This window comes from Bombus pascuorum, chromosome 1 (assembly GCF_905332965.1).
Source record: "Bombus pascuorum chromosome 1, iyBomPasc1.1, whole genome shotgun sequence".
Classification (NCBI taxonomy): Eukaryota; Metazoa; Arthropoda; class Insecta; order Hymenoptera; family Apidae; genus Bombus; species Bombus pascuorum.
The window spans coordinates 8,015,625-8,029,896 of record NC_083488.1 but is presented as its reverse complement, the minus strand read 5'-3'; the positions used below and the strand labels follow the sequence as shown (position 1 = coordinate 8,029,896).

Here is a 14,272-nt window from a genome sequence, read left to right as displayed (position 1 = left end):
ATATTCATTTATGTCAAGACATATTTATGTACATTTTTATACACTTCCATTACAAAATATGTTACTATGAAAAAATAACAGATCTATTACTTTCAAGCACTTGGCTTTAAATATACAACAATAATTTTAACATTTACCAATTTAAAAGAATTATGTACAAAATATACAAAGTATTTTAAAAAATTTTTTAAAAATTACGTTACATATTTCTTATAAAATGCGATGACGATGAAACTACAAACGAAAATGTTCTTACTAGATTGCAAAATATTATTACTATGATTTACTTTCTTTTCTACGATATCAAGGATTACTACAATACTTTCCTTGTTTCTTAGTTTCTTCATCAACTACATCTCTTACCGTTCAACCAATCTAATTTTTCTCTAAAAGTGAACTAACTTCTTTACATCTCTTCGTTGCTGCTTCAACTGCTCCAATTATAGCTGATCTCAATCCATGTTGTTCTAAATAATGTATTCCAGTTATGGTAGATCCTAATTAAAATGCAAACAAATAATTAGTAAATAAGAAATGCACAAAGCCTATTAGAAAATACATTATATAATATTAAACATATGCATGATTTCTCCAAACCTGCTGGTGACGCTACATCATCTTTAAGTTGTCCTGGATGTATTTTCGTATCTCGAACCATAGTACCAGCACCAAGAACTGTTTGTGCAGCTAGCTTATACGCGACTGGTCTCATAAGACCCATTTTTACGCCTCCATCGGCCAAAGCTTCTATCATCATAAATACCTATATTTATAAAAAATATATTTCTGTATTCTTCTTCTGTTATAAACATTAATATAAATGTTTGGAAATATATCAAGATTTTGTCACGTACATAAGCAGGTCCTGAACCCGCTAAAGCTGTAATGGGATCAATTAAATTTTCAGATACTTCTTCGCATAAACCCACAGAGGAAAATAATTTTTCTGCTATTTCGGCTTCTTTATCGCCGGCATGTTTTCCACGAGCGTATACCGTAGCACCGCAACCTACGATGGCTGGTGTATTGGGCATTACTCTGATTACGGGTGTTCCGTGTGGCACAGCCTAGCATTAAAATTAAAGTTGCAAATTAAAAATTTTTAAATAATAAAATGAGCAAGATCAAACTAAAAAAGAATGAAAAAAATAAAAATTTATTTTTATTCAACTTATTAATATTATTAAAAGTTTGGCAATGAGAAAGATTAAACTTTACTTTTTCTAACGACGCTAATGGAATACCCATAGCAATAGAAAGTAGAAGTTTTCTGTAATTTTTTAAATCCGGGAGGACCATCGGAACAACTTGTGGTTTTACTGATAAAATCAAAACGTCCCCATAATCAATAACAGGTGCATTTGAAAATACAGTATTTGATCCAATTTCCTGGAATCGCAAATTAATTAAGCTATTAGTAATGTAGAATGCAGATCAAAATGCTTCAAATAACTAATGATTTATATGAAAGATAAATATATGAAAGATTAGAGATAAAGTAAACTGTATGGTCATAATATAATTTATAACATTATCGAAAAGCAAAGATAAAACAGTACAATATTGGAAATTTCCCTACACGCGATGATTATTGAGAGATAACAATGAATCGGATGTCCATGGACGATTAGCGTTGGAGCTCAAAATTTTGTGACATGAATTTTACACTTCTTCACTTATACATTATCAAACAAACATAACTTAGTAAATAAGCTATTGAATATTAAGATAGATTATCTTTGAAACTGGTAATATCAACTGAATATTTTACCGCATCTAATCATAATTGCTAATCAAGTTCTAAATGCTAATCGTCGATAAAATTTTAGTAACCTTGACAACATACTCTAAAAAAGATTATTACGTTATTGCGTGTAAGTAATTCACAAACAGATTTACGTTTCCTTTATCTATTTATCGTGCAAATAAAAAATATTTGATGTTTTTTTCCATCAAACTGATAAAGCTAATAATCAGATAATTATCTTTTATCATCATTATCTATATATCTTAGAATGCAATGATAATAAATTGCTGCGATAAAAAATTATTATTTTGACCTTGAACGCGTCTATACTGCCCACGTCATTCGGAAGACAGCTAGCCAACATCATTTCACCTTTGCTTAACCCTGAAATTTACATAACTGATTATATAATTAAAATTATATCTAAAGTCATTTTAATATTTAAATATTATTATGTAATACAGAAATCATTTCATATACAAGAACTTATATGAATAGTTTCCTTACCAGCTCGAATGAAACCTTTGGCCAAAGCCTGAGCCATTTTACCACCTCCTATGAATCCAATTTTCAACATTTTTGTGTCGATATTCAATGCGATCTTTTTTTCCTTTTCCTTACCGTCGGCAAGAAGATGATCACTCACTGCACAGAACAAAATCTTTCAGTAGTAAAACGCAATGTTGTGAAAATACATTACAATTTATATTCAAAATTTTCATTTACACGCTCATATAAAAAAACCAATTAGAATATTAAGTTTCAAAATGAAAATTTTTGCTTGATCAAAAAGGCTGTCCTTTTTATTCAAAGAAGAGTACGATAGATATGGAATAATTAAAATTACGAATTGAAAAGTGTCGCATCTGAAGTCGGAGTTTCTAATTTGCGCAATGCAAAGATTAATACCGTTCGATCGTGATATTTACAAGCAAATCGGTACGCTTCTGATTCTCGTTTCTCGCCCCATCTTTCTCAGTACATAGATGATTTCAGTAGTTTTTTTTCTATGTAATCATGAACGAGATAAGGTCCTGTGTACGCAATACATTTACGTTCATTACTCATATGCGACGAACGTAACGTGGGTAATAAACTTCTTCAAATGCTTCTAAAATGTGGTTTCACCGGTAAATTGTTAGATATTTCCATTGAACTTTCACAGAAAAATTACAAAATGCTATAATTTGTCGTTTTATTGCGATTTAAGACAGCCAAAGGTTTCCTATAAATCTCTCTTACATTTTAGTAAACGAGCAACGTATTACATAAATGCCACACAAATTACTTTCAATGAGATGCATTTCAGTGTAAATAAAATGGTACAAGTCGTGTTTGATTTTGCACCAACGATATTAATTATTTAATAAGCAGGATAAGTAGACAGTGACAGTACATTAATTGATATATTAAAAAGTAAATTAATCTCAAAATATGTTAATTGATGAAATTATGAATCGGATATTAACATTAAATAATACAAAATGATACAGTAATATCATCCTATATTTATTGAGTAACTCTGAAATGATTTAGACGAATGATATTTAAATTAATTTATAAACTTCGATATTCGAGATTTGTAACATTAAACACATATGGCATATTAAATTACAGAATTATTTCAACTAGCGATGTTAGTAATTTTATCAGTAATAATAATGATAAATGACGATAATAATGATCAAATAAATTTAAAGAAATCTTATACAAAATTTATAATTTTTAAGTTACAAAATATCTTTCAGCAAAAAAGATACCTTGCTAAATCATTCTTTGCTTTAAGCAATATGCTAATACTGTTTCTAGATTTCTGGTCAAATTTCTGGACTATAGTCGAATGTAGTTACGTGCACGCACATTACGAAATTTAAATTGATTTCATATATGTATGTGGTCAATCGTGATACACCTGCCATTTCTAAACTGTATTACGCAATCAATTAGTTACGTTATTTCTTTATAGTAAATGAATTTACAAAAGTTGTTTATTCTCTAAGAATTAAATATTAATCGTAAACCTGAATAAGAAATTCATGAAATGTGGAATTAATCAGTTTCGTTTTTGAAAAATTCACAACCATTAACAAAAAATTCACAGTTCCAAGATATATTTAAATCTCTTTCTCTCTCTCTCTCTCTCTCTCTCTCTCTCTCCATCTCTCTCTCTCTTCCTTCCTCCAAACCATTGTTTAATTTGTTTGCTTAGAACAAACATAATTAATTAAATAGATAATAGTCAAAGTACTTATACTTTGATCTTCCATGAAATTTAAACTTGTATATACAGCATACTAAAATTTTTAAATCACCTAATCATAAGGTTTTAACATTTTACAGAGTGATCAAATAACTGATGAAAACATTTCTACTATTTTGAGCGGTTTATTTTCGCTCATATTTCAGTTTAAGTTTAACCACGTCGCATTCCTACTGCATGCGAACGTGACGATTATATGATACAAACAATATCACGTGCGGAAGGATTTAGCGATTGATTAAGCGAACTCACGTTTCGCATTATTATCGCGGATCGTTTGATAATATTGCAATCTAAATTGGATGGAAATAATATTAGTGTCCCGGTTACTCACCACTTCGTGCGTTCAGGCGTCGACGAACTCGTCGTCCTAATCTTAGAAACTCTATTGTCTTCAATCCGGTAGTCATTTCCCTTCTTTTCTTTCCTTTTTTCCACTGATGAGCTTAGAAAGTAATTACTAGATGCGAGATGTTGTTGAAATTAAGTGTGTGGCGCCACGATAAGCTGCAAGCAAACATAATTGTTGATAAACCTCAAATTTTTGTTTACATCAGAAATTTCTCGAATGCAATACGCATAAATTTGTGTTTTATGTCTTGGAAGTACGTAATTAGTAGACTAAGCATATTTCTTTGTTTACAGAAAATTTCAATGTATGCATATAACATGTAGGAATATACACATTACCTAAAGCATTTATTATAATATTTAAAAGATGAAAGAATCTAATGATAATTAGTAATCAAAATTTCAAACAAATAAAACACGAATATACTATGAAAGTTAAGCATTTTTTTTTATATTTAATTAGTTTAAAGCAATTGAAATTTTAAGCTAATAAATACGTTCTAAGATAATTGCTTTCTTGATGCATACGATTAAATTAGCAACGCTAATAAAATATAATAATCTATTTCGTGAACATGCAAGTGTAACTATGCATGGAAATATCTGAACGGATGCAAATGTAAATTTTTAAATAATTATTGTATCAAATGTATGAAATATTTATGACGATTCCAAAAATAGATGATACCATATTAAACAAGTATTAACATACAATGAAATATAACGTCACTATATAAAAAAAGTACACAAAGCCAAAAATCGTGTACGTGCGAAGAAACACGTAGAGCGTACAACTACGTAAAGGATTAGGTGTATCTATTCCTATTCGGGAACTAATTGTAATATTCAATTAATTTTTATAACTTTCTTTAAAAATATAATTGTTAGAGTTATTTAAATTGTTTTATATACTATATGAAAAGATACTTAACTGATTTACATTCTATAGAAAATGCTCCGTTATAATCTTCTGATGTAATAATATCTTACTGTAACCGGCAATATGATTGTTCTGTTTGTAATTGTGTACAATGTTTAATATAGATCCTGTCTCTTCCGTGCCTTATATACCAGCATGGAACATCATAAGGAGCTGAAATGCGACTAACAATTATTGTTCATCAGACACGGAAAACTACCTATTCGGTCGTGGCCAATCAGAATTCAAATATAATTGTGTCACCCCTTATCTGACAATGTCTTTCCAACTCAAATGGATAGAACCTCGAATTATCTACAGTCAGGTATGGCGCCATCCTCACGTCAAAATTTGCTAAAAAATTTCTATATCAATGAAATTTCTCTCCTAATGAATCTTACTGGCATCAATTTCCGTATAAATTTTCTATTGAGATCTATTTTCAAATAATGTAACAATGGCATTAAAATGCATATACATACATGTATAATAATTGATAATAATAAAAATTGAGTTATCGCGAATTATCTTTTTTAATGAGTCTAACAAAACCTAACTAATTAACGACGAGCTATCTTTTAGATTCCTTAAGCGGTATAAATATTGACGAAGCAAATATGTACTTACATGTATTGTACAATCGCAATTTAGAAGTTAGAAAATCCTCTAAGCAGACATTCCACTGGTGGCACATAGATGTCAGTGGCAACACGAATGTACTTTCGTGATCATGCGTGAATAGTCATGTCATAACGCAAAATCGATTTGTTATATAAAATAGACAAATATATGTGTTTAGAACAAATTTTCTTGCCTAAACAGTATTTTACAAGTAATTAGTAAAGTTTAATACTCTGTCGGTCATCTGTAATTGTCTGAAACTTCATCAACAATCTTATGTTTATTTCGTACTGTAACATTTTGTGGTTATGTTTGCATTTTTGTACGAAATTATCTAGTATTTATCGAAATTTAGGTTACTCATTAGTAACCGACAGGGCAATCTTATAAGCAGATATAAATCATTCGAATTGAAAGGGGAACTTTCTTTAGTACATTTTAAATGCAATACTGCCTCGATGACTGGAATTCTGCCTTACTCACTGACCACCACTATCCCCACAATGTTTTTTTTATATTTCTCCGTGAAAGAAATGTGCATATATTTCTACCATTTTCTTTATACCAGATCTTGAAATTCAATAGTTTTTATAAATTATCGACTTTAGATTCTTAGCCGCTAAATATTGTTCTCTCGCTCTGTCTCTATTCATTTCATATAAAGGAAAAATTTTTGATACAAACTCTTCATTAATAACTGCCTAAAAATTGCAACTGGCAGACAGTTAACAATACCACATTGTACTTATTCTAGTGTAAAGTGAATCGTTCCATAACAACTAAATTTGTAGTTCGATATTCTTTTTGTTTTTCGTCAATTGTTTAAAAATTGCAGAGCAGAATAGTTTTTATAACCCTAATCTTATAGTTCTACATTTGAAACAAAAAAATACCAAAATTTTCAAGATTTTAGACGATAAAATCTGCATAAATCGATAGATATGTCATATTGAAATGTATCTTGTGTTTTAATACAAAGTTGTAATATTTTTTTAAGAAATTGTAAAAGTTATGCCTACTGATTTCTCCACAAAATTATTTCTTTGCATCGTAGTCTTGTACCATTTTACATTAAGTAGGTTTATGATAACTATGAGGCGGAACTGTAGTTTAGAAAGTCATCGTACGTTATACTGTAACGTAGTTTATTTTCAAAGTATGAATCTTAAAAAGTTATATTACGATTATCTTTTAAATTCCACATATTAAATAAATTTTTATTATGTAAATTTTTTAAAGTTCTAATACCACTCGATAACGTATTTACCTCACATAACTATAATGATCTGTACAACTTTTTATACGAAATTCTTGTATTAGCGGTTATGTAATTGATCAATAAAAAATCATAAGTAATTCTTTTCAATCAATATATCTATAATCAATATATCAGTAAATAATTAGCTGACTCACAGTGACAGGTATAACCGTTTAAAGTAGATCGCAGAGCGAGTTTTGACTTTACATTTTACATCATCGTAATCCACCCGCTCAGTAGCTGACGAGCGGTCAACGAGTCCGCACGCATTGAGTATTTCAGTGAGCGTTTCTCTTTGATCTACAAAACACACGAGTATTACTCTGTCTCTACGCTTGAAAACACATTTATCTAATCATCATTAAAAATCTTTAATGGATAAATAGATCTCCTTTGCCAATTCGTGATTTGATTAACTTCTTTTCACGTTGCGTAATTATCATATCGTATAAAACCCAAAAAAATGAATTCTTCAAAGTGTTTGACGATATCAAAATAGCTGTTGTACTGTGTGACAGAAGTGTCATCTATAACTTTCCTTTATGCGACATTCCTTGTTCGAATCTTCGTTTTCTAACCAGTAATTAGACTTAGTGCGAAATTGTTAGTTATCAAAAAATGCCAGCACAACTGAGCAAATTCATCGACGTACAGTGTAAGGAATACTCGCATCATTGGATTAATTCCTGCGTGGTTGCAGCAGCCGGTCTTGGTATAGATGCTATTCCACAATGTCTAAAGTTATATGCTACTGTTTATATAGTATGTTTATCTATTCTTCTTCTTCATTTTTCCTAAATTGTTTGTTCCTTATCTTCGATATACTGATTACCCTTTATCTAGATATAAGACAGTTCTACGTTACTTTTTTTGTGAAAAATAACGGTGTGTTATTTAAAAAAAAAAAAAAAAAAACACATGCGTACGCTTACTGTAACAGAGCAATTAGTCAAATCGTAATCCACGATAAAGAGTAATAAATAGAATTTCATTCTGTCTCTTATAAGACTTTTATTGGCATATTTGCTTTGTTAACTGATGAATGATTTTCAAATTTCTACATTGCGCAATTTTCTCTTTGTATTTAAAAAGATCCTTTGTAACTAATATTTGTATATTAATTATCCTAATTGAACGAACAAAATTATGAGAATCATCGACATTCAATCTCTACCGTGGTCGATATATTTTTTAGGCTGCACTTTTAATGAGAGGAAAGATACCATCTAAAGAAGATATTAAAAAAACGATATTGGGTCTTTTACAATCAACAGCCTTCCTCTCATGGAGCGCTTTCTCGTATTCCGCATTTATTTGCATTTTAAGGTTTGAATAAATTATTTCTGTAATTTATAGTTTATATTATATACGTACAAAAAAACTTTTTACATGCTGAAGAAGAATGTTATATAAGAAAGAGACTTTGTTGTTCTAAAAATGAATAAATTGCAAGTAAAATTTGTCTAGTTGAATTTATATAACTTGTTACTTTTTAAATTACTACTATAATTATGATATTAATTTAATTTAACAATCCTTCTTTATGTAGCACACATTGTACTTATTTAAAAACTATACATTTCAGACGAATACTTGGAAACTTCAATTTTCTGACTGTATCATTTCTTCCATCCTTCTTATCTAGTCTAACAGCTATTGTTATTGAGAGACCATCGAGACGTCCTTTATTAAGTTTATATGTAGCTAATCTTGTGAGTGAATTAATTCTATGTTTCATCTTGTCAAGATAATATTATGTTTTTATAAAGATTTATACAGATCTATAAAAATCATAATTTTTAAACATAATTTTTATATATAATTAATTACAAAATCCTTTACTAGGCAACAGAAACATTATTTAGAATGGGCATAGCAAGGGGTCATTATACTCCGATCCCTCAAGGTGGAACATATATTTTTGCTACAAGCCTAACATTATTACTTTATTTTTATCGTTCTAGACCAAATAAAGAACCTTCCATGTATAGAATACTTAGGTACTTATTTATTCAGTACTTTTAATTGTGACAATTGCAAATAATTTTTACTTAAATAAGAAATTTTTATTAGAATTCTTGTTGGAAAATATGAAGAGTGTGGTTACCTTGTAGAAAAAGACAATTTGCATTGTGATACACAAATATGCTCTGCTGATGAAGGTAGTGCTAGTGGAAGTTCAATAGAAAAGCATGGTGTAAATAAAAAATCTCATAAAAAAAATCTTAATATATTTATGAAATCCCTTAAAATATATAGGAAAATTATAGAAAGATTAAAACTTCAAGGAAAACATAATTCCTGCCCACATCCTTTTAGTTGTGCTCATTATATATTAAAGGTATATATATCCATTTGTATATAATGAATAAATATAAAAGATAAAATAAACATTGTGAAATATATAGTACTGATTGTCATTTTCATTTATAGGGTGGCATGGAAGTATTTAGTTATGCTCTAAGTGCTCAATTAGTGATTAACTTGTTCTTTGGCATGAAGAAATTACTTACGAAACCACTTTTGATAAAATCAATGATTCTCAAAAAGAACAATCTAAATTTACCTATATTTTTAGGTGGCTTTGCAGGTCTTTATAGGGTATTATTATATTTTTATTATAAATAGTCATTCTAGTTTTATGTGTACCTTCATAACAATTTTCAAAATTATTTTAGCTAGTATCCTGTTTGTTGAGAAGATTCTTAGGAAAAGATTCTCCTTACCACGCAATTCCTGCTGGATTTATTGGTGGTTTAACATTTATGTTTTATAGTAATAATACAGTAGCTCTATATTTTATGTGGAAAGCATTGCAGGTATTTTTGTAAATATTTTCCTGACTTTACAATTTAGTGTTTTTACTGTATATTAAAATTTATACTTGCCTTTTTCATTTAGTTGTCATGGAATGATCTTGCAGAAAAAAATGTAGTACCTGAAATAAAGTGGTTTGTAATCTTTTTATACTGCTTTTGTACAGCAATACTCTTCCATGCAGCAATCTTTGAGCCACAGCTCTTGAGGTCTTCTTATTGGAAATTTTTATGTGCTATATCTGGTGGAAGGTACTAAATATTATAATCTTATTATCAATTCAAATTTTTAACATAAATAATGTTATACCTTCTTTTTTTCTGTGTAATTTCAGAATAGCAGTAATGTCTCGAGTACCATTAGATGCATTTGGTTTGGAATCAACTAGACATCTTGCAGATGTACTCAGAAAAACTAATACTACTGATAAGAAAACTTTTGCTTTTTAATTGAAAAAAAAGAATGGGAAAAGAAGGAATTATATTGATCGTTGTTATTACTTAAGAATTAACGAGAGAATTCAAAATGTTTGTTTCTACGTAAAAAAATATAAAAGTAGTCTCAAAAGTATGCACGCTGTTGAGTACACGTGCACTCAAGTAAAGGTCGTGGACACCCGAGCCCAAGAGACACCATGAAGTAAGGGGAACGCTTCTTACCTAAAAAAAGGGGGAACGGGAAACGTATACCGTGCGTCAGTACTATTTGAATTGTTCAGTAGTTTGTAGAGATCTTTCTCCACTTCATTTTTGTATCGTTATGTGTAATTTTAGTTATCACATTATACACAAAAAGTATATGTTATTAAATACGATTCCTTTCCGTGAAAATATGTTGATATTTCTTTTATGTTATTAACGCGTAGAAGAGAACAAAGTCTCGTGCAAGAGGTTTCATCCATGAACTATATTGCCGTAGGCGGAGTCAATTCTGTTCCCCTTCCCTCATGGTACCCCTTAAATGCTAGAAATGATACTTAGGTATACGTGTACTTGATAAATATTCATATCGACTTCTTTAAAACAGTAAAACAGTAAAATGCTTTTATACGAATACGTAGCAGATATAATATGCAATGATTTCATAAAAAGCTGTGTTCTAAAAATTAAGATTGAATATTTATTAAGTACGTTTGCACTTGTATAGTCCATGGCGATATAGGAGTACCGTGAGGCAAGGGGAATGTCTTGACTCCGCCTACAGTGCACATATACTCTCATCGATATGGAATGGGAAACGCTCCCCTGACCCCATAATACACCGAGAATATCCATCACTGTGCTCGAGTGCACGCGTACTGAACTAATACACGTCCGATCTATATTTTGATGTGACATTACTGTCATTACCCGTTTCACATGTACGATTAATTTTAAGACATTTTGCATACATCGAAAGTATGAATTGATGAAAAAATATATATTAATAAAATAGTTACCAAAGAAACAAGCATACATATATAATACTTTTGCATTGCTAAAATTTTACAATATTCATGTACAACTCTAAAATTAGACTCATTAAATTATATTTAAAATGATTATTCAGTAATGTTATAAAAATTTACTATATCATAGATATTTGTTCATTATTGTTCAATACATCTGTGATGTTAATATAGTTCGTTTAATTTAAAAATTTTGTACGTTTATATAATATATGTCTATGTGTATAGGAAATGTAAAATTATTATTTTATGAATAGGCTGTTACAAAATAATGTAGATATTCTTCTAAGAATGTACAAAGATCTTTTTCATATACCTAAAATTACATACGTTTGTGATATCGGGATTTTACAAATAATAAAAAAATTTTATATTGATCATTTCAATAGAGATGGGTAATTTATTTATTAACTTACAAGAAAACATTGTTGAACTTCTTTCTTGTGAACATGCTAATATTGAATAAAATATTTGAAATATACAAGACTGCAATGTACTATTTTCGTTTTTTAACAGTTTCCAGTGCTTTATTCATTATAATATCTGTCTTTCTTCGTTCCTGTTTTCGTTTTAAACGTTTCTTTTGTCTCAAAACATTATCCCAATTAATTTGACCATCCATTTTTAAGCGTTTCCTATTTATACTTCCAGGAATAATTTCACATCCTACAGTATCACATTTCTGTACTACGAAATTATCGAGTGGCTCCATAAATTCCAATGTATCTTTTTGCCATGGAAGCACACCAATTGGACATTCTGCCCAATTATGGGTTGCTGAAAGAAATGTTGGAGTTATTTTGTTAAAGTTTTGGAAAATGAAAGTAGATACTTAACTTCATATACTTACCAACTGCCAAGTTCCAAATATTTCGAGTTTCTTGATCAGGTGAAAATTGAGATATTTTATCTACCTCCTTACTTTGTTCTTCATATATGTCTAGTAGATATTCATTATCTTTAAGATCATTTAGAGTAAAAATTTGTTCATATTCAGGAAAATTTGTATCATTCTTATCAAGTGGTACCATTGTATAAAAACTCATTAAATCCAACAGTAACTGTTTGTTTTCATTACCTATTTTTATATGTATTAATTCTAAGATAGGTACAATGAATTTAAGCGAAAATTCATTTACCTCTAATATAAGTTTTGAAACAAATTTCATATTAATTAAGCATGGCAGTATCATATATGATAAATTAAACCATAATACGCATTTCAAGTGTGGATAAGTACGATCTGTCTCTTCTTTGACTTTAAGTTCAAAAACTTTTGGTGGTAATCTTTTATTCATCTGTTCTAACTGATATTCTAAATCTCTAGCTATGTTGTGTGCGTTATCTAATTTCAAAAAACTATATGTTATAGAACTTATCCATAAAGAAGCTAATAATTTCCTTTCTTTATTTACTTCTTCATTTTTTATCAATACAAGTAATTTTATAATTAACGCTTCCATTATATCTTTTTCACACAATAGAAATATTATATCTTTCCAAAACATTAACATCTCTAATGGCAAAACATCTTTCTCCAATTTATTTTCAATACTCTCACTTTGAGTAAAAATTGATAACATATCTTTGCTTGGTAAAAATACTTCCGAATTGAGCAATGTATTACAAACTATATCCTTCTTATCCGGTATAGACTTTTTACTAAGATACCTAGATATTTCAGATAAAAGAACAATTCTTGCAGTTTCTAATGTGTACTTTTTATCATTTATTATATCATTACTGGCAGCATCTATGTAGTTATCATTATCACTTTCCATATTTCCACTATCTTCTTCTAATAAAGAGATAGCATACGAACGCAGATCTTGTAATGTTTCCCTACCAATAAAATCAATTTATTGATATAAATTCTGTATTATTGTAATCAAAATGATTAAAGGTTATACATACTTCAATTGAGGGTCTGGAACATTTGATACCAGATGATAGCCAACATGAATATACAAACTTACAGAAGTCCAGAGTTCAACTAAATCATCAAAATCCTGTACTTCTTCAGCCTTCTGGTATTTCATAGATTCTATGGCAATCAAATATTCTTCCATTCTTTTAGCTTCAACTGCCCAATATTGATCCTTTAAATATATGATATAAGAAACATCTTTTTCTTTTAATATTATAGTTGATATAGAAATATACATACATGTAACCATGCTAGTAATATATTTACAGCTATTCTCAATACATCAAGGGATGGAATTTCATAACCATGAGCAGTATCATGTCTTAAATTTACTATCCACTCTGGAATATTAAGCTGCTTTGCTATTTGAAACAAGGATGTTTGTTTCGTGTGTCCTATGTTAGATATATGATTTAAAACTCTCATTACTGTAGTTGAATACATCAGACATAAGTCATTTTCATAGGTAACTGGCAACTCGGCATTTCTAATTTTAGGAGTCCATTCACGGTCTCTAATACACACGTGCAAAATTGAAAGAGTACAATCAATGCCTACTGGCAATTTTGGTATCCTAAAATACTATTAATTAATACCACTTATATCATAATATTTTATTAAACGTTTGATATTTGATTACCTTGCTTGCCATGTAAGTAGCATTTCATACCCTTTGATCTGTTCATTAAAATCATTGGAATATATCTGCTTGAACACTAGATGCCATTCTGCGCTGTAGAATATAAGTATAACCTTTAATCAAATATCTTAGGATATAAAACTCTTCAATAATTCTGATACTTACGGAGAAAACCATGGTACTTGTTTTATACCTTCTTGTCTCACGGAGAGCGCCATAGCTGACCACGTATGATGCCAAACTTTAAGTCGTTATCATACAGACGAATGAACGTGCTTTAACATG

The 14,272-nt window shown here is 29.4% G+C and overlaps 3 protein-coding genes across 9 annotated transcripts; 1 reads left to right on the top strand and 2 right to left on the bottom strand.

The window, feature by feature from the left end:
* Window positions 1–21: 21 nt before the first annotated feature.
* Window positions 22–6,755, bottom strand: LOC132916445 (pyrroline-5-carboxylate reductase 3). Of its 4 annotated transcripts, XM_060976470.1 has the most exons (10): window positions 5,905–6,755; window positions 5,542–5,631; window positions 5,291–5,451; window positions 4,342–4,514; window positions 2,255–2,392; window positions 2,061–2,131; window positions 1,219–1,389; window positions 855–1,067; window positions 598–763; window positions 22–497 (listed from the first exon to the last, which is right to left on the bottom strand). In XM_060976470.1, exons 4-10 carry the CDS (start codon window positions 4,415–4,417, stop codon window positions 376–378), a joined length of 957 nt encoding a protein of 318 aa, XP_060832453.1. In that variant the 5' UTR covers window positions 4,418–4,514; window positions 5,291–5,451; window positions 5,542–5,631; window positions 5,905–6,755; the 3' UTR covers window positions 22–375. The 4 variants fall into 4 exon arrangements, with proteins under 4 accessions (XP_060832453.1, XP_060832471.1, XP_060832462.1 ...); XM_060976488.1 differs by lacking the exon at window positions 5,905–6,755 and having other exon boundaries at window positions 5,542–5,717; XM_060976479.1 differs by lacking the exon at window positions 5,905–6,755 and having other exon boundaries at window positions 5,291–5,420; window positions 5,498–5,631.
* LOC132916394 (transmembrane protein 135-like) lies at window positions 5,483–11,801 on the top strand. 3 transcript variants are annotated; one of them, XM_060976370.1, is made up of 9 exons: window positions 5,483–5,602; window positions 8,352–8,482; window positions 8,742–8,868; window positions 9,002–9,156; window positions 9,230–9,497; window positions 9,590–9,757; window positions 9,835–9,975; window positions 10,058–10,224; window positions 10,308–11,801. In XM_060976370.1, the coding sequence occupies exons 1-9, from the start codon at window positions 5,555–5,557 to the stop codon at window positions 10,420–10,422; spliced, it is 1,320 nt and encodes a 439-aa protein (XP_060832353.1). In that variant the 5' UTR covers window positions 5,483–5,554; the 3' UTR covers window positions 10,423–11,801. The 3 variants fall into 3 exon arrangements, with proteins under 3 accessions (XP_060832353.1, XP_060832344.1, XP_060832362.1); XM_060976361.1 differs by lacking the exon at window positions 5,483–5,602 and adding an exon at window positions 7,319–7,918; XM_060976379.1 differs by lacking the exon at window positions 5,483–5,602 and adding an exon at window positions 7,787–8,041.
* LOC132916334 (uncharacterized) lies at window positions 11,801–14,262 on the bottom strand. 2 transcript variants are annotated; one of them, XM_060976252.1, is made up of 6 exons: window positions 14,153–14,262; window positions 13,988–14,080; window positions 13,588–13,929; window positions 13,335–13,519; window positions 12,271–13,262; window positions 11,801–12,197 (listed from the first exon to the last, which is right to left on the bottom strand). In XM_060976252.1, the coding sequence occupies exons 2-6, from the start codon at window positions 13,997–13,999 to the stop codon at window positions 11,917–11,919; spliced, it is 1,812 nt and encodes a 603-aa protein (XP_060832235.1). In that variant the 5' UTR covers window positions 14,000–14,080; window positions 14,153–14,262; the 3' UTR covers window positions 11,801–11,916. The 2 variants fall into 2 exon arrangements, with proteins under 2 accessions (XP_060832235.1, XP_060832231.1); XM_060976248.1 differs by having other exon boundaries at window positions 13,588–13,921.
* Window positions 14,263–14,272: the final 10 nt, after the last annotated feature.